This window comes from Mastacembelus armatus, chromosome 1, assembly GCF_900324485.2.
Source record: "Mastacembelus armatus chromosome 1, fMasArm1.2, whole genome shotgun sequence".
NCBI lineage: Eukaryota > Metazoa > Chordata > Actinopteri > Synbranchiformes > Mastacembelidae > Mastacembelus > Mastacembelus armatus.
The window spans coordinates 347,609-367,050 of NC_046633.1; the positions used below are offsets into that span (position 1 = coordinate 347,609).

At 47.3% G+C, this 19,442-nt stretch overlaps 1 protein-coding gene across 4 annotated transcripts in view; it reads right to left on the reverse strand.

Annotated features, from left to right (window-relative positions):
- The window catches only part of usp34 (ubiquitin specific peptidase 34), a 41,500-nt gene extending 22,069 nt beyond the window's left edge, over nucleotides 1-19,431 (reverse strand). For 3 of the 4 annotated variants that reach the window (XM_026302884.1, XM_026302882.1, XM_026302883.1), the window contains exons 1-16: nucleotides 19,111-19,431; nucleotides 12,590-12,680; nucleotides 9,980-10,547; nucleotides 8,712-8,762; nucleotides 7,115-7,264; nucleotides 6,694-6,761; nucleotides 4,550-4,742; nucleotides 4,309-4,370; nucleotides 4,046-4,127; nucleotides 3,793-3,885; nucleotides 2,883-3,008; nucleotides 2,676-2,805; nucleotides 1,776-1,906; nucleotides 882-1,615; nucleotides 469-683; nucleotides 255-373 (exon numbers count right to left, since the gene is read on the reverse strand). In XM_026302884.1, coding sequence (XP_026158669.1) covers nucleotides 255-373; nucleotides 469-683; nucleotides 882-1,615; nucleotides 1,776-1,906; nucleotides 2,676-2,805; nucleotides 2,883-3,008; nucleotides 3,793-3,885; nucleotides 4,046-4,127; nucleotides 4,309-4,370; nucleotides 4,550-4,742; nucleotides 6,694-6,761; nucleotides 7,115-7,264; nucleotides 8,712-8,762; nucleotides 9,980-10,547; nucleotides 12,590-12,680; nucleotides 19,111-19,153 — 2,856 coding nt within the window. In that variant the 5' untranslated portion in view covers nucleotides 19,154-19,431. The remainder of the gene's footprint in view (nucleotides 1-254; nucleotides 374-468; nucleotides 684-881; nucleotides 1,616-1,775; nucleotides 1,907-2,675; nucleotides 2,806-2,882; nucleotides 3,009-3,792; nucleotides 3,886-4,045; nucleotides 4,128-4,308; nucleotides 4,371-4,549; nucleotides 4,743-6,693; nucleotides 6,762-7,114; nucleotides 7,265-8,711; nucleotides 8,763-9,979; nucleotides 10,548-12,589; nucleotides 12,681-19,110) is intronic. The other variant, XM_026302880.1, reaches the window with a different exon arrangement.
- Nucleotides 19,432-19,442: the final 11 nt, after the last annotated feature.

Consider the following 19,442-nt stretch of genomic DNA (forward strand, 5'->3'; position numbering starts at 1 on the left):
ACACACACACACACACATACACACTTTAAAACTCTGACCCCTCAGTTCACACAGTCATTTTCTAATCTGGTCATTTTTCTCCTTTCCCTTGTTTTTCCTTTATACGTTTATTGATTTGGTGTTCCTCAGGGAAACACTCTGGTTACTGGAGATGAACAACTGGAATATTGATGGTGTGCACATGAGAGCGACTCTGACTAACTGAGATGACACCCTGTGAAACACTGAGACGTGTCAGTAAAGACGGGCAGTACCGCGTCCTCGTCCTGCACCAGGTCCCACAGCAGAGTGTTGCCCTTCTTGCAAACGTTGTCCAGGTTGATGTCGGTCACAGCGTGGCTGCCGGAGTACTGGTGCTTATGGACAGCCGGACCTGCAGAGGCGGAGAGCGCTCACAAAGTCAGCTTCTCTGACGGACTGGACATTCACTTAATCTTGGAGGCCAAAATAAAGTGTTCGAGGTCTCACCTTGCACCAGGTGCTCATGGTAGATGGAGGCCAAGTTGGGCAGGTGCTGCTGCAGGTGGGAGCTGAGCTCAGCATGGGAATTGATCTGGACTAGCTCCTCCTCGCAGCCTGACTCCTCCCCATCAAAGTCCGCCATGTTCTTCTCCGACTTGGCGCTGACCTGCGAGCTGCTGCAGCTCACGTCGTCGGCGCTCAGCATGTCCTCCACCATGGGCCTGACGGGAGAAACAAGGAGGCAGCCAACATTTACCAACATACAGTCAGCAGGAGCGCCAAGACAAAACCACTGCGGTCTAATCCTACAGTCCCACAGAATGCTCAGGTTCAAACCTAGAACCACACTCTTGTGAGGTCACAGTATTAACCACTGTACCACCGCGAGTATCAGTGAGCAGCTGCAGTGTTGACCTTACCCTTCATGATGGTGGTGATGGTGGTGGTGGTGATGATGGTGGTGGTGGTGGTGGTGCTGGGGGCCAATGAAGCGCCTACAGTTAAAAAGCTCACTGCCCATGGCCTCTCCCAGAAAGTCCCCAGGCCGTGGCAAACAGGGCGGCTCCTGGGGACCCTGGACCATCTGTGAGGGGCCAATGTCCGATGGCGGCTGTTGAGGCTCCGCCCCCTCGGGCCGAGCTGATGAGGATGCAGAACAAGAGTCCAACAGCCTCATCCGGCCCTCTAAAGATGTGGACGCTGCCGTGACCATGACAGCAGAAGTCTCTGGGTTGAAGGGTAGAACCTTCGGTTTGGCTCCACCCCCTGAACCGCTGGGGCCCACTCCCTGGCTCGGCCCCTCTCCAAGCGCCTCCCCTGCTTTCCTCTTTCTCGACTCCGTCTGCTCCCGAGGCTCCTTCTGCTGGCCGCCTTCAGCAGCCGACCGGTTCCCCTCGTCCTCGTCCTCTTCATCATCATCATCATCCTCCTCGTCGTCTTCCTCCTCATCGTCCTCCTCCTCCTCCTTTAAGGCCTCGCTGTCCACCATGTCGTCAGAGTGCATCTCGCTGCCGGGGCTCCCGGCCGATTGGCTGGCTCGGCTGGAGGCGGCCTCGTTGCTGGAGGCCTCGCTGCGGCCGCTGCTGCTGCCCGGCCCGCTGCTCCCCTCCTCCACGCTGTTCGCCGTCTCATCTGAGCTGCCCTGCATCGACTCCTGAGGAGCCAGCACACACACAAAATCACCAACATCATCATCGTCGTGCCCGTGTGTTCGTCAGAGGCGAGGCTGCACCGACACATTAAATGAAAAGACTCTTCATCTTAGACATTTATTAGAAAAAGGTTTTTAATCATGTCGGGCTGTGTGTGTGTACCTCTGTGTCAGACAGCCTCTGCTGGCCCCTCTTGCTGCCAGTCATCATCTGGTCGTCCATCTCCATGTCACTGCCTCCGCTGTGCTGCGTGTCGCTGTTGTCGCTGCTGTCTGGACTGGCAGCTGGTGAACCTGACACCAGACAGGGAGACAGACTGAGGACACTGAAGGGACTTTGGCTGTGCCCACATCCCAGCTGCTGTTTTCCCTCCACTGACTCAGACCTGATGTTCCCTCAGTGTGAACAGACTAAACCAGATGTTCACAGATCAGATCTGAGCCACTTGCATATGTGGCCCTGGATCTGATTCCTGTCTGATGTGTCCATGTGGTTGTTTTAACGTCAAACACACGAACATCAGATTTGAACCAAGGTTTAACACTCCCATTAAAAACAAAAAGGTCAGAGGTGAAGCAGCACCAGTGACAACATCTTTACTCACAGCCCTCAGTATTATTCAAAACACTGAATACTACATTTCCCATAATACAAGTTCAAACAACCTCGTACTGGGCCCTAGCACGCCACATCTTTCTGAGCCCACCCCTTCAGTTTAGACCTGGTGTTACGAACGTGCGTCTCCAGACTCAGACGCTCGGGTGGTGTGAGTTCAGTGGTTTCACAGATGTGACCAAGCTCCTCAGGGCCCAGACATTAAGCTGAGGTTTATCATCTACAGTGTCTGTCCACACTCAAACGATGAATTATGATCATCGATGATGAGCTTCTCCAAACAGGCGCCTGGAGTGTGTGGAGCTGAAACTGGAGCTGAAGTTGTAGTGTGTGTGTCATATCAGTGACCAAACAGATGGAGGCAGCAGCTCTTCTTCTTCATGGGTTTGTGTGTGTAAAACAGAAAACACCGGGATTAATGCAGACATAACCTGATTCCAGACTGACCTTTCTTGTTCCCCATGGGGATGTTGGTGTTGAGCAGGGAGGCGAAGGAGCTCTGTTTGGAGAGCTGGGCCTTGGCGGCCAGGGCGTTGTTCCAGAGAGCCTTGATGAGCATGGAGGCCAGGTACAGCGTCTGAGGACGGAGGGAGACACGTGAGCGTTCAGCTTCAGATACTGGGAGTGACGGTGAAGGTCAGTGCTGCGTTTTACCTGCTCTGTGTGGGCGCTGGGGTGGAGGCCCGACACCAGGTTGAGGACGTGTCGCAGAGGCACCGGGTCCAGGTTTTTGATGAGCGAAGGGAAAAGGTCGTGGATGTAGCGGCTGCAGTGTTTCAGCTACAACACAAGGAAATTATAAAACACGTTAATAAACCCCCACATTCCACATTTACATGACTAGCAATGTTAACATGGTGCTAAGCAGAGGTGGAGGAGTACTAAGTACAAATTTATACAAGTACTATACTTCAGTCCAATTCTGAGGTATTAGTACTTTATTTCCACGTAGTGCTACTTCATCCTTGGACTTCACTACATGTCAGAGTCAAACCTTGGACTTTGTCCTGCTCTACATTTATCTGATAACTTTAGTTCCTGTTCAGGATCAGATGGATCCAACAAAATACAGACTGATCATCAAACTTTATTGATCCCTGGGGGGGAATTCCCAAGATACCCAGCAGTGTACTTCAAGTACATTTGGATGATGGTACTTTCGGACATTTACTGCAGTAACGCTTGGAATAAAAGGATTTTTACCCTGTGGTACTACCATTACTGCAGTAAATAACCATGTATGTGTGCACAAATGATCTGAAATGTCAGTGTAGAATTTTAATCTTCTGATGGAAGTGAAGCGTAAATGAGTTTTGATTTAAATTATTAAACTATTATCATATTATGAATGTAGGAAGCTGTGCTGTCTCAGACAGGTGGCTCATCGTGTTGTTTGCTGACAGCTTTCTTGCTGCTGTGAAGAGGTGACCCAACACGTTTGTCCTTAGGGGAGTTAATGGAGTGAACGATCTATTACTGCTGCTCCGTGCACGTCCACAGAGCACGTACTCAGCACGTACTCAGCTCTTAACGCAGCGGAATAATAAAATCTGTCTGCTCTCACCTGAGCCGCGGCCCAGATACAGTCCACATGCTGCGTGCTGAGTCGGCCCTCTGCAGCCAAGAAATTCAGGATCACTTGGCACTGTTTAATGATCTGGGAAAACACACACACACACACACACACACACACACACACACCTTTTCAGCTCAGCTACACTGGGACACAATAAAACGAACTGGACGAGGAGTAAATACTTCATCCGAATGTGTGTCAGTATTTGCTGTCAGTTGACTTCACTCGCTCACAGTCTCACCTCGATGTGCAAATTTGGTCCAAATATGTGCTCTACCACATTGTTGTGGATCAGCCAGTCAGCCAGCTCCTTTGCTATGGACCTGGAAAAACCATTATTTATTACTTACATGTTTACGTGGGAAACTGGAGTTTGTAGGGAAAACAACAAAGAACGCTTCATATGGACATCAATAAAATCACATTATTAATTAAAGCAGCCCAGCTACACTGGTGCTTTCACTGACAGCTCGGTGCTCAGGCACCTGCTCCCGTCAAACTTACGTTTCGGTGTCGGACACCAGGGACTCGTTGTTGCAGACATCATTGAAGGTGTGGAGCTGGTTCTGAGGAAACACACACACACACACTGTGATAAGTGAAAAACAAACACATCATAAACTGTTCCAAGAGGTTATTTCCCATCGGGGCCGAAACCTTCAAAATAAAATAAAATAAAATCCAACTCCAATCAAAGTGCAGCCGCCTGTAAGAAACGCAGGCACTACTATGGGGTGTGACTCACTGTGATTTGGCTGAGTCCGGCCAGCCTCATGGTGAGCGTGGGGGACATGAAGTATTTGAAGGCAAGGTCCAGGCTCTCCTTGTCGAAGCACAACGTGCTGTCCAGCGGCTCCTTCACCGTGCTCCACATCAGGTCGGCCATGTTGCGTGCCGCGCTCTGCCGCAGCTCCTGGTCCGACAGCTTACACAGGTACCTGCAGACGGTATCCAACACTGAGCTCAAAGGACGAGCAGCACCTGAGAACCATGCTGGTTAAAAACCTGCAGAAAGCTGCAACTCAACACTCTTCACTTGTTTCTCAAACAAACCAATTCAGATTCAAACCATAATTCATTTCAGGCCTTATCAGATAAAACGGGTGTGTGATTGTGTGTTTTTGTTGTGTATCCTGTGCAGGCTGTGCAGGTCTACAGCACAGACCGATAAGACCAATAACCAGGTTCTGGATTCACACACATTACACCGAGGACACCACATTCATAGGTGCTGTCAGTCTGTGGATGGGGTTTGGACTCAGTAACACACACACACAGAATCAGTGACTGATGTGGAGCAGCAGTGAGCTGGTGGTGTGAAATTAAAATTAGGGAATGTTCCTTTATAAACTGTCTTTACTATGTGAATCGTTTAATTGGCTGCTCAGCGAGACAAGAAGAGTCGGTGAAGCAGCCGAGCGTCAGCCAGCCTGCGTCACATGACCCGCTCTGCCTCCTCTGGGGTCATGTGAGGGGAGGCTGACTGGAGGCATGGAAACTGTTGCTATGGTGACAGAAGCTCTTCCTAGCAACAAACATGTGGCTCTTTGGTATTTGGGGAGGAGAGCAGGACGAGCGAGGCGCGCTGACTGCAGGGGAGAGAGAGAGAGAGAGACACACAGAAAGAGCCCGAGGCCGAATCAAACTCGTCTGGTTCCTTCACTTCAAACGACAGAAAACACTGAATCCATCACGTCCACCTGCGAGACACGACCAACGCCAATACCCCCAGTTCTCCAAAGCACTAAAAATAATTCAGAAGGTTACCGATTAAACCCCGGGGGGGTCGTTTCTACGTTTTTGATTCTGCTTCGAGTCAAAATGTCAGCACCAATCCTGAGTCAACGTGTTTTTTTTCCATCTGATTTGGGCAGAGAAGAAAAAAAAGGTTTTGAACAAAATGGCAGCTACTCAGTCCAATATAAGGCTCAGCCTCAGGCTGAGTGCAGAGCTCTGAGCTTCACTGGAAAAACACTCTGCATTTTTACTTCTTGTCCAAATAATGAAGGACACATGACTGAAGGAGCTTTTGAACATGTGCAGGAAACATGGTCTTTGCACACACATATAGAAACAAAGGCACAGACACACTGAAAGGTCATCAGGACATTTACCTTAATAAACTCACTTTGCTCAGTGTGTTTGCTCATGGGTTTATAGATTACTGAGTGATTATCGTCTCTGCACCAATAAGTGCAGTTTCATAAAGGATTCAGGCTCTTCCCTGTGGACCCAAACTGGGCTCAGCTGCTTCCTCTTTGCTTTCATTCTCCTGAGATTTGCCCAGAACCTGACAGGTGTCCACCTGAGACAAAATGATCTCATTGGACAGAGTTTACAAAGACACACACCTGCTCAGTGTTGTTCAGCTCCCAGTGATCTTTCCTCTGTACGACCTGTGGGCGGGGCTCTTTGGAAACTCTTACAAAAACAATGAAAAAAGCAGAAATCCCAGTGGAACTCCAAGCTGGACACCATGATGCCTAAAATGGGATGGGATGCACAGGCCACAATGCATCCTGGGTGTTGTATGAATTTTCACTTTGGGAGCTTTAAGGGGGAAAGAAGTCTGTTTTCTCCTGTCACAACTCATTAAGAACATTTTTATTGTTTGACACATAAAAGGCTGAGATGGATTAAATGATCATGTACGGAGCTGTGAGTTATTGATTTACGGCTTTTTAAGTCTCCACCAGAAAACTCTAAAAAAATGTTTTTCCCCTGTAATTTGGGAAACACCTGACGAGGCCACAGAATGTGTGCAGGCTTATTGTCATTTGCTATATGAAATGCCTGGTGAAGGGTGTGTGACTGGACCGTACTAATTGGTTGGTAAGTCTAACAGCGCGCGGCTGAAGACTTCCTACACAGTTCAGGGGGGGAACTCACCGTATTACGTAGGTGCGGAACGGTATGATATGCTGCATGACGGCAGGGATGTGCAACCATATTCGGATCTGTGGACAGAACCAAAAACACAAAGTATTAAACAACACACTCACATCAGCACATGCAGCACAGCAGAAAATCTACAGTGGATAAAATGACTGTGAACTTTCTGATATTCTGCCCAGCCCATTTAATCAGTGAGGGTAGGGTTAAAAACCACCTCTCAGATTAATCCCACTCTACAGCCTCCAAAACGACCATCAAACTGGACGACTGCAACCCTTTATCATAAGACTGCTTTTATTTTAGCTTGATGTAGCTTTAAAAAATAAACTATCAACACGTCCATGTTAGAATCCCATGCTGAGGACACACTCAGAGGTTTATCAAATGTCAGTGACGCAGTGGGCGGTGGACTCACGTTGGACACGATGGTGATGAAGGCGTGGGCGATGGGGAAGGGCAGGCTCTCCGGAGTGCCCAACTCGAAGCACTCCTTCATCAGAGAGAGGCCGTGCTTCCCGCAGAACAGACAGACGTAGCGCAGCAGATGCAGGGGCACCTCCACATCCTGCAGAGACAAAGTGAGATTTGATTTCACTACTGCCCACGCTGCACAGTTTAAACTGAGCACCTTTTGAAAATCTGCTCATGTGCAAGAGCTGAGAACTGGTGTTTGGACACTGTAAATGACATGAACTCACACAGCTGCAAAACAACAGACCCGCTGCACTTCACTTCTGTTCAGCAGTTTAGTTTCTACACCGACGTCAACAAAGTGAGCGGTCGAGGGCCGATTCTGCAGCGCTTAAAAACAACGAATCATCGTATTTTCATTAGTGCCAGTTAGGAGTTTCTCTTAGCAGTCTGGCTGCTCTGCTTTTGTTCCTGTTTTGAATTCCATCCCAAACTCGTCTGCGGCGATTTTAATGGAAACTTTGTTATGGCGGGGAGGTACGAGCCATGGGGCTTCACTGTTCTCTGGGGACCGTAACACCACCTGCAGGATGCCAAACCAAATTCATAGCGCTCAGTGGAGAGAGAGAGCCCGTCTGTCGGTTCCACAGCGACCAGTTTACACGCTGTCTGAGCACAGCTTAGAAGAACTGCATTTCTGTGTTATTAAATGGATTCTGGTATCAGAGGTTACAAATACTGGCTGCCTACAGCTGCAGATTTACTTAATTTCCAAGCCCAGGGGGTCATGGTGACCTGTGTTAGTTTAGATCTAAATAAGCTCTGAAACTAGATGGGAACTCTAAACCCAAAGTGTCACATGTCCCCTCAAATTTACTAATGACCACAAATATTCATTGTATGACCCGAATCTTTGGTTTACCAAAGATAAACTCTCAATTGTATATTTTAATATTTCACTAAATACAAAGCCATGATGCAGCTGTGGTTGGACACAAACAGAAACCGACAGGTAGTTTTTTATATAAACCTCATCTCTGTGTCCTGATGAGAAAAGTGCTGCTGAACAAAGACAGTCTCCTCTCCCTGCAGAGCACTTGGCCAGTGCTGAGCGTTTTTGTTTTTTTTTCTGTGAATTTGAGCTTGTGCTTGTTGAAACCTGCTAAAATTAATTTCCACAGTATGTGCACTGTGACCTGAGACAGCCATCAACACCACGGAGTGGAAGGAACAAAAGCCCGGGCCCCCGCTGTCCTCGCCTCCTACAGCAATTCCCAACATGCCTCAGTCCTACATCTTCACCACGATGGACGAAGCACAGCTGTCAAGGTTTGGGCAGCTTGCTAACAAAAGGCTTTCGGGAAGGACAGAAAAACAAACGGCGTGAGAACGAGACAGCAGCACTGAGTTTCAGTTTTCTAATCGGTTACAGGAATAGAATAGTTCTCAGAGCAGCTCACTGAGAATCAGACACCTCAGGTTTCAGGGTAATGAGCGAGGAAGCCTGCGTTTCATCACAGGGCTGAGCCTAACGCAACATGTTTCTGAGCAGATGACTGACGGGAGATAAGCGGTGCAGTGAGAGTGTTGGAGGAGCTTACGTTCATGTCGCAGAAGGAGCCGAGGATGTTGCTTTCATGGCCAGAAATGTCCTGGAAGGAAAGACCAAGATTTTACACAGAGATGAAAACAGAATAAGGCAGCGCATCAGTCTGACCTTTAACTGTAAATTACACCCAGTACCAGATTTAGTATGGATCTTTATTTAATGCCACATATTTCTGATGAGGATCTCTTAAAGGGACAGTTTGGGAAATAGGCTTATTGACTTAGCTGGATAAGAAAACCAACAGCACTCTTTAGTCTGTGCATTAAGACCAGAAGTAGAGCCAGAAAATATGTAGCATAGCTTAGCATAAAGAGTGGGAGCAGAGGGAAACTGCTAGCCTGACCATCATTCTGAGGTTCACGCATTTATGGAACATCTGGTTTATTTAAGTTGTACACGAACTAAAACGTAAAAGCATGAAGTTGTGGTTTTAAAGGCATTTACCGTAGTTTCTGGTCTATAAGTCAGTCTTTTTTTTTAATCTGTCAGTGCTCTAACACAGTCATGAGACTCAGTTACACTCATGACTCAACTAAAAACAAGTGCAGAGAAAAAGAAAGAAGTTTCCATTTACATAAAACTGAAATATAAGGCCAACAGGAAGCCAGGGCACAAACAAAACAAAGATTATTTAAACAGCAGATTAGAACTAGAACTGATCTGGTGCAAAGTAGAGTCAAAGCCTAATGCTATAAAAATGCTACAACAACAACAAGCAGCCCACTTGATGTCCTTGAATTTAGTCCATCGACCAAACAACCCAAACATTTTGATAATGAAATAATCATTTTGAAGAAAAAAGAAAATGCGATGGCAAACTTCTCTGGCTCATGTTTCTTTGATGCTTTACTGTTTTATTTTCCTCTAACTGGATCTACTCTCAGGTTTGGACTGTTTGGACAAAAGGGGACGTGTGAGGACAGAAACCAAATGAATAATCACATCCCTAAAAATCAACAGATGTGATTTCATTAGACTTTTAGACAGATTTGTTTTGTTTGCACTTTTGGGGTTTTGGTCCTGCTGCTCTGATCCGATCCGCTGATACTGACCCATGATCACATATTTAACTCAATGCAGATATGTCTGCAGTCACTAACATCACATTAAGGTGGAGAAATGATTCATTCAGATCATTTAGAAACAGGGTCTCCATCACAGACACCATCCACCACAGACCACGGCTCTTTTCACACTAAACTGTCTCAGCAAATTCAAAGTCTGGCTTGAGAAGTGTGTTGGTGGCGGGCTGGGACTTACCTCAATGGTGGGGTGTGTGTTGTGTTTGTAGGCCGTGTAGAGGGGGAACTGGATCTGGAAGATCTTGGCAGCACACAGCAGCAGTTTCTCCCGTTCCTCTGTGCTCCAGAAGCTGAACAGGTCCTGGCTGTCACTGCTGCTGCTGCCGGCCCCAGTGTCACCATCACTACCCCCACACCCACTGCTGCTCTCCCCAGGTTTCAGTGCTTCCACCTGGGCTTCACCCACCTGGTCAGCCCCCTGACCCTGACCCTGACCCTGGGTCTTATTCTGGTTCACATCAGGGGGGTCAGCATCCTCTTCCGCAGAGTCTCTCTCCACATTCACGGGTTCGTCCTCCCCGGGTGAGGACGGCTGAGGGAGGGGCCCCGGTGTAGAGTCACCCCCGGTCCAGTCAGACCCCACCCCATCAGCCCCAGATATGCCTCCTTTACGGGTGTGGTCCTGGACGCTGCAGAGCCGATCCCTAAGGCTGCTGATCTGGGCGATGACCAGGTTGATGAGGGCGTAGACCAGCTGGTTGAAGACCTCCAGGTGCTTGTACTCCTTGAAGCAGCAGAGACATTGTCTAGAGACACAGTGAGGTAGAAAACACAGCATTAATGATGAGCTTCATTATCAAACCAGTCACATCCAGACCTTGTTGAGATCTGCTGCAGCTGAGGTCCAGCTGGCTGGAACAGCTGTGGCATTTCTGAGAATCTATCATTTATCAAGTTTTTTCTAGTTGTTTTGCAGTAATAGTTAAAAAACAAAATCACAGGGGAGTATTTTAAAGAACCCACTGAAAATCTGACTTGTACCATGCAGGAACTTAAAAGGTAAAACTATCGCCAAACATTTCAGAGCAGAAACGGAACTGGCAGGTAAATCATACGATCGTAGCCGGAGGTCAAAACATCAGCCAGGAACCAGATCACAGATCACAGGAACAGGTAGTGCAAAGTATCTGACTCACAACCAGCTCCCTGCTGTGCCTTTAATAGTCTTTGGACAACAATGAAGCTGAACCAGGTTCTGGATTCACCACATTACACTGAGGACACCACATTCATTGTTGCTGACAGTCTCTGGATGGAAAACACCAAAAAAACAAATCAAAGCGCAGGATTTGCCAATCTCCTCTTATGTCCCACAGTGATGGAAGATTTACGCCCGTTCACAAACACAGCACAGCTGACAGGGAAACGCTGCTTCGTAGTAGCTTGGACGAGCAAGTGAGCAGATTGTGGAAGTTTAAATCGGCGACTTCAAGTCTCCCTCAAACAGCAAATATAAAACCATTCCAGCTGGATAAAGAAAAACAGACCAGAAACAAGCACAACAAATGAGAGCCAGCTCTCTGGGAACCTTCATATCGTGTGATGGCCTGGACTGTCAGAGCAGATTAGTCTGTTCTGCTCTCATAAAACAGAAACCATTTTTCTACTCGGTGAACTGTTTTCTTGTCCAAGTGAAGATTAGCAAAGCACGAAAGCTCCTCTGAAGCATCACCAAGCTGCAGGTTCACCGCGGTGAAGAGACACGCCCGACAAAGCTCAGGCTCCACCTGGATTAAGGCCTCGATCCAAGGCCCCCACAGAGGCAGACTGAGGACACTGGCACTCAGAGGCCCTCAGCGGGTTTTCCCAGCAGGGACGAGGTCCGCACAACTGGAGCTCGTCCTCATTTCCAGGTTTTTGCTGACTGCTTTGCATCATTTTTCCAACTACTTTTCCAGCTTTTATAAAATTTGATTTGCTGTTTTCATCTTCCTTGATGTTTGTGAAAGATGGACAGAGATGGAGAAAGAAAACAGAAAACCATGAACAGACAAAAAGTCCTGGCAGAATGAGAGCAGCAGACAACAGCTGTTTTCGTGGGGACTGTTTCCACTGAAACAGCAACAAAAACAACAACTGTGACCCGACATGGTTAAACTTAGCCTGCGTTCGCTAGAATCGGTTAAAACGACCTAAATGTGGTCATTTAAGCTGCACCCACATCACAGCTGATGTTTTCCCTCCACTGACTCAGTCCTGATGTTTCCAGTGTGAACAGACCAAACCAGATCAGTTCTCAGACCAGATCTGGGCCACCTGCATATGTGGTCCTAGATCCGATTCCTGTCCGATGTGTGAGTGTGCGAGCTCCATCAGAACGGTCAGATCAGAATCCATGTGGTCGTTTTAACGTCTCCCTCCTCTGCACATGTCGCCTGTCGTCATCATTCAGTGTGGGAAACATCAACGTGGAGGAGGGGGGGCAGTGGAGAGACCAGGACGCTTCACATTGGTTGGACATTTATGGAGAAGCTTCTGATGGAGCCAAACTGGAAGGAACATATGGGAACCCAGCAGCTTTGGAGGAAACTGTGCACAAATGATGTTGTTCTTGTAGCACGTGGCTCACATTTCAGGTCAGTCTGTGCATGGGGGCTCAACGGGATATGGCCTGGCCTGGGATGTGGACTCGGACAAATTTTTCTGAGCAGATCGGTATTTTATAAGTGTACTGGAGAAACGAGGAGCTGCAGGTGTTTATTACAGTTTGGGATGGAGGAAAGCAAAGGTATAATTGGTATAACTGCTTTAAACTTTACTGTGAGATTTCAGAGGAAACAGCACTGACCTCTGGGTCCAGGAGCTGATGTAGCCCAGCACTCGCAGGGCATGTTCCTTCTTCAGCTGGAAGCCGCCTTCACTGCCGTATGCATCCGAAACTGAGGAGAGACGACAGCAAAATACCTGTCAGACAACAGCAGGACACATCTGGATGGAAAACCTGTTATTTTAACATTTGATCCTCTGACAAAACACAAGCAATGAAACTGTGATTGGTTTTATAACAACAGATTTAACACTGTTAAATTAAATTCAAATCAAATCCTCTGACGTCCACAGCTAATTAAAAGAAAAACCATTCCCTGGACATGTTTGTTTTCAACTCCATTTTGCAGTTTAGACAGGCTGACATTAATAATCAGCTGGTTTAATCTCAGATGAAAACGTTATTCCAAGTCTTTATTATTCTAATGTGACACCTCATTTCCAAAAATACCTCTGTTCAAAACTGAAGCTCAGGAACTCACATGACACATCAACGAAAAAGCACATGGTTAAAATCAAACAGCAGACACCAACGCATCCTGACTCTACTTCGAAAAACACTAGGTGCTATATTTCCCATAATGCAACCTGATAGTTTCATGGCAAAAATCTAATGGTCACCGTGTGATGTATTACTACTCACAGGACTCGACCTGCGTTCCGCTACACGGTCCACGATCCATCACACAAATAAAAGTGTTTGCGTTTCGTCTCGAAGCCTAAATTAAGAGTCAGTGTTACATGGAAGCAGCAAATGCTTAAAACATGAGGTCTCCTCCTGTTCTTTAGTAAAACAGCAGGTCCCTGTGTCCAGCTGCTGCTGCTTCACCTCGGCACAGGGCGATTACCTGTAAGTTTCTGTGCAGCTCAGCTCCACAGTCACTGTCATTTGTCTAAATGCACCACAGGCGCCTGTCCTGCATTCACACTCTTCATAGCTTCAGTTATTGACTCGCAGTCAGTGCAGAAAGTTTGTTTCCCTGCGAGCTGCTGTGCTGATGATGCTTTGAGGATCCAAACTAAACCTCTTTCAGTTAAATAAAGATTAGACTGGAATAATTACCGACCATAAAGGAGGCTGACGCTCAGTGCTGGGGTCTAAGACAACAAAAATCAGAGAGACATCTTGGTGTGATCATTAATGGAGATTTACTGTCAGAGGTTCACTCTGAAATATTGACACAGGTATCGAAGGCCTGTATGAGACGAGTTTTCATTTGGAGGCTGCCAAGACCAAGACGTTATCTACTGGCACCAGCTTCGGTCTACAGTTACTGTTATTGTACTGGCCTTCGAAGATCTGTCAGCCTCAGTCTCCACTGAATCGCTGACCTGGATTTGGCAGCAGAGACACACAAAACACAAAAAACTGTTGTGTGTGTGTGAACAGAAGCTGCTCAGAGGCTTCAGGGTCGACTTCCACACTGTGGCCTTCTGGGACATCAGCCTGGCAGACTTGGCCGTTTTCCTGCACTTGTGATGAGAGACGTCGTTTCTCTGCTTCGATGATGATGATGATGATGATGATGATGATGACTGTGAGCAGGCACACAGGTGCCAACATTAAACCCAGTCTGTGGCTGCAGCTCAGCCTGGATATAAATACGTAAAGGAGGAGGATGTGTTCCCCACCCTCATCTCAACAGTGACCGTGACTTCAACCCTGCTGGAGGCGTTTAAACTCTGTACAGCTTAACTAAAGGGGCTGTGTGCGGTGAAAGGGAAGAAAGGATGAAAAATCAGAAAGGCCCTTTGTTCACAGTCTGAGGCTAACTCAGAGCTAAATGCTAAAGCCAGCCTGCTAACATGCTAATTTGACTTATTTCTATCCTTTAATCAAGCAGGTTCACTAAGGTTAAGGCTTCAGCAGTGAGCTGTAAGCTGGTCAGGAGGCTATGGTATTCAGTCAGCAGGTTCAAAAACTCACACTAACTGGACCAGGTAATTAGCATGCTAACTCACACCAACTAGACCAGTTCATTAGCATGCTAACTCACACCAACTGGATCAGTTCATTAGCATGCTAACTCACACCAACCGGACCAGTTCATTAGCATGCTAACTCACACCAACTGGACCAGGTGTTTAGCATGCTAACTCACACCAACTGGATCAGTTCATTAGCATGCTAACTCACACCAACCAGACCAGTTCATTAGCATGCTAACTCACACCAACTGGACCAGGTGTTTAGCATGCTAACTCACTCCAACTGGACCAGTTCATTAGCATGCTAACTCATGCTAATGAGGATCAAACACAAAATGCAGCTAAGGTCAGATGTCATTGGTTCCGCAGGTACCTGATGTTGCACTACAGGAACATTTAAGGAATAACCACATTTATTATAACTGGTCCAATATTCATAACACTCCATGTAAATAATGGGACATTTCAGTCCAGACCAACTGAACATCAGAATGAGGTGACGTGGCAGAACGATGCACAGGATGAACGAACAGTTTGCCTAAAGTGAACCCCTGCTCACTGTTGGTATGTCAGGGCTGTCCTGTTATCTGCTCCACACTTCATTTGCTCAGACAGACAACAGCCTTCCAGCAGATCCCCCTGTTCACACGTTCCTTCAGCACCAAACCAGCATCTTCACTTCGACAGAAAGAAAAGCCCAGGTTATATTTTACACTCCAAGTCAATTTCCTGTCACCTCACACTCCCTGAACCTTATTGGTGGTTCCAGTGGGGCTGAGAAAAGTCTGAAAGTCTTAACATTGTGAGCCAAGCCTTTGTTGCTAAATCTGAACTTTGACCACATTTCCTTCAGTTTCATTCAGCACTGGGTCATTGGTCACGGCAACCTCATTCAGCTTCTACCTACTGTCACGACTGTAGCGCTGTCACGAAACCAGAATTATTACCTGCCTAAATATCTCCATACCCAACACCACAGAAACAAACCAAACCCTCAGGGAAAGTGATGGATTTAGAAATGACAGAACATGAAATTTATTCAACACAAAACAACAAAAATATTCATTTCTGTGAAGAAAAAGGCCATAAAACCACAAGAGTGAATTACGTCAGGCACACTGGTGAGTTAACAGATAGATAGATAAAAGTTAAATTAGACAGTTTCCCTTCATTTCCTTCTCAAACTCCGATGGTGGAAAAAAAAGACGTTTTCTGCCACATTCACTAATCTCCAAGCTGCAGCTCTTGAAATCATTTCTACAAGTCGGCACCGTCTGTCGGCGAGGTGCTTTGGACGTGTTGGCTCCTCTGGTTTGAAACATCTTTTACCGACGGCCTTCCCTGACCGTCGGCCACAGAAGAGAAATAATGTCAAATTTCACTTTGTGTCCAAACCTTGAGCCACATCCATCTGGTTCTTTTCTCTCTCAGGTTACAGAGAGATGGGCGAGAATAAAAAACAACTCAGTTTAACAAAAGTTGGCGCTATGGCAGAGAGTGAAACCGTCTGTAAAAGGCAGAAAACGCCCAAAGTCTGGGATAATTTCAAAGTTCAATAAGACGACAACACGGTGCAATGAGTGTATTATTGTTTACAAATGCAAAAGTCAATTTTATCCGATTACTCAAGTAATCGCTGAAATATGTGGTAGAATCCTCGACTCCAAAAATGAACAATAGGTGCAGCCCTAATCAGGATAAGGCGCCAGCTTCCAATGATCAGTTCCACACGCTGGTGAGCTTTGGTCCAAACCCGGACATTACATTAAGAGTGTGATCCAAAACAACACACACGCTGCAGCAAACCTGAGGTCACAGGTCACGACACACACGGCACACGGAGCTGTCAGTCTCGTCACCTGCTGTGAATCCCTCCACAACACCGCTTTGTACCAGCTGTAAAGGTTCAGCTGGCCTCACGCTGATGACACAAACGCACCAGTTCTGTTTCACCAGTCCCACTGCTGGACCGGTGAAAACTGCACATCAGCAGCAGATTTTCGGTGCAAAAGTGCAACCAGGTGAAAAGTGCATGTGGTGTCAGCAAACCGTACCCCAAAACAAACCTCAAACCTCAGAGCCCGGTCTAACGGAAGTGAGAGGTTATTACCTTCTATGTTAATGTTTCCTGCTGCCCTGCAGAGTCTGTACATTACTTTTTATTATGGAAACACTGTCTGTACACACACTCTGTCTGAATATGGCACACACTGTTCCTATGTGTTAGTGCTGATCTGCAGAATGACAGTAAACATCCCCTGAACTTGAACTCAACGCTGGCACCGACCAAAGTCTCCAGAAAGTGCTGAGGATCCAAAGCTGTGACCAGCTGGCAGACGGCACTTTCTAAATTCTTCTTTGACAAATAGTTTCTCATTTAAATCCAGTTTTTTTTTTTTTTTTTCAGTCTGAACAGGGAAAGTTCTTGTGTGGCTTCTGGAATTAAGACAACTTTTATTTTTCCCATATTTAAATGGTCGACACAACGAAAAAGTAAAACTGCAGCTAGTCTTACTGTGCAGAAACAAAACACATGCAGATGGATGCCTACACAACGCTGACCATGAAAACCTGGCAGACCTACTGACACACACACACACACACACACACACAGCTGAGTGACAATAAACACAGCAGCCAAAAATAGAACATCACGAGCTGAAACAGCCTGAAAACTTCCCAGAGGACAATACACCAGGAACTTATATTCAACGCAAACTAAATATCTCTCTGGCAGATTTTTCATGGTTTAGCTTTAGTTAAGATTCAGGGCACTCTTTCACACACAGCAACGTTCTAGACAATAGTTTCTCCCAACTTTCTTTGTTTGTTCTTTTCCTGCTTCGACATAATGCCCCTGTGCACAAAGGAGCCGGGCCCATAGACAAATGCCTGTCCCAGTTCGCTGTGGGCTGACTGGCCTGCACAGAGCTCTGGCCTCAGCCCCATCCGGCACCTCTGAACCGGAACAACCACCACAACGTCCACGACACTATTTATCCATTCCTGCTGAAACACTGACATTTTAACCCAGGTCAGCTGCTGCCTGCTTTTGTTGAGCTAGAAAAGAAATTTAATTATACTGATTTATAAACTTAATTGAATCGACTCCCTAACAACAGAAAAAGAAAAACAAAATCTGTGGGTAAGCAAGAGATGCAACTTCTCTTTGGTCATTATGTAATCCAATGTCATTTCATGTTATGGTCTATGGTTTTTACAGTGAAGCACAGGGGAACTACACTAAAGACCTTGTCTCTTATGAACAGGTCCAGTGTGGACTGAGAGCGCATCAATAGAACCACGTCCTGTAAAGAGGGGTTCTGGTGCTCCTGTCCACGCAGCCTGTGGGACAAGTCCGAGAAGAAGACAGGCTGATACAGGAGCAGAGAACCCAATAAGATGTGGGAGTCTGTGAACATATGGTGCACGATGAGAAGGACAGAAACACCTGGACTCACACCTGGACTCACACCTGGACTCACACCTGGACTCACACCTGGACTCACACCTGGACTCACACCGTGTGTTTATCTTCTGCATCACACAAACACATTAGCCGGTTTATAAGGAAGGAAGTTTTAGTGCTGAGTCAGGTTTGAGTTACTGAGCAGAGGTCAGGAGCAGGACAACAGCCTGGACACCAAACAACAAACAAACCGTCAGTCCCTGCAGGGAGGGGGGTTCCAAAAGGTGTGATCACACAAAAAGGTTTGCTCCGTTTTGAAGCGCAGCCAGGCCTGGACTAAGTCCTGCAGATGTCCCCTGTATTTACATCTGTGGCTCGGCTTGACCTGAGCCCTGCGGCCGGGATGGGACTCTGGATGAGATTAGAATCAGTCTTGAACCATTAAAAACGAGCAAACACTGAGACACCGGTGCAAAAATGTGCACAAGCTGTCGAGAATCATCGATGTGCCAAAATATGCGCCATTCATTTAGGCTAACGTGGACTCTATCGCCAAAACACATGAAATACACAACATCATCATCCTCATAATCATCATCATCCTCATCATCATCCTCCTCCTCCTCATCCTCACCACCCTCGTCACCAGGCCTGAACAACAATGGGCGGACTGACCTGACAAACACATCAAACAAAGTCAGGCTGCTCGCTAGCTAAACCGGCTAACTTAGCTCACTTCCAAAACCCAAGCAAGCCGCGTTTCAGAAGCAGCAGGTTCGTCCAAACCCGTGTCCCAGAACCAGCACCGAGGAGTTTTAGCTCATCGCCACAGTGTCACGAACCAGGGGGAGCGAGGGAGCAGGTTTCGGGTCCGGTTCAGGAGCTAGCTTGTGTGAGTTCTGTGAGGACTATTTTGACAGACAGGCCCCAAACCGACTCCAGTTTGGAGAGAAAACGGGATTTGCGATCACATCAGTCCGACCCGGTCCCACACGGAGACACCACTGTCCCCGACTGCAGAACACACACACACACACACACACACACACACACACACACACACACAGATCTCATGGTGTCCACATTATTTCTGGACCGGAGAGCAGAGCCGAGCTAACGAGGAGAACACTCAAAGTTGTGTGCAGCTAGCCGCCGAGCTAACAGGCTAACAGCTGCGATGTAAATAGAACCGGACTTGGACTCACTCTCGTTCAGAACCTCCACCAGCTCGGCGCAGTTTTCGCACATTGTTCATGAAGAGAAAAGTCGGTGCAGCTGCTCAGACCATCGCGCTGTTGTTGGCTGTTGTTGGGGAGGGAAGGCCCGGGGGAGGGAGTGATGGCTGAAGGTTATTCCGCTAAAGACGACCGGCTGGGGGGGGGGCAGCGAGCTGTAGGAGCTGGTTTGAGTCCAAGCGAAGCTGATGTGCAGCCGAAGTTCAGAGGCACCGGACGGCAGGAACCGAGTCAGTCTCCAATCTGAGCGTTACTTGAGAGAGTAGACACAGCAGCCATGTTGAAAAGGAGGGGGGGGGGGG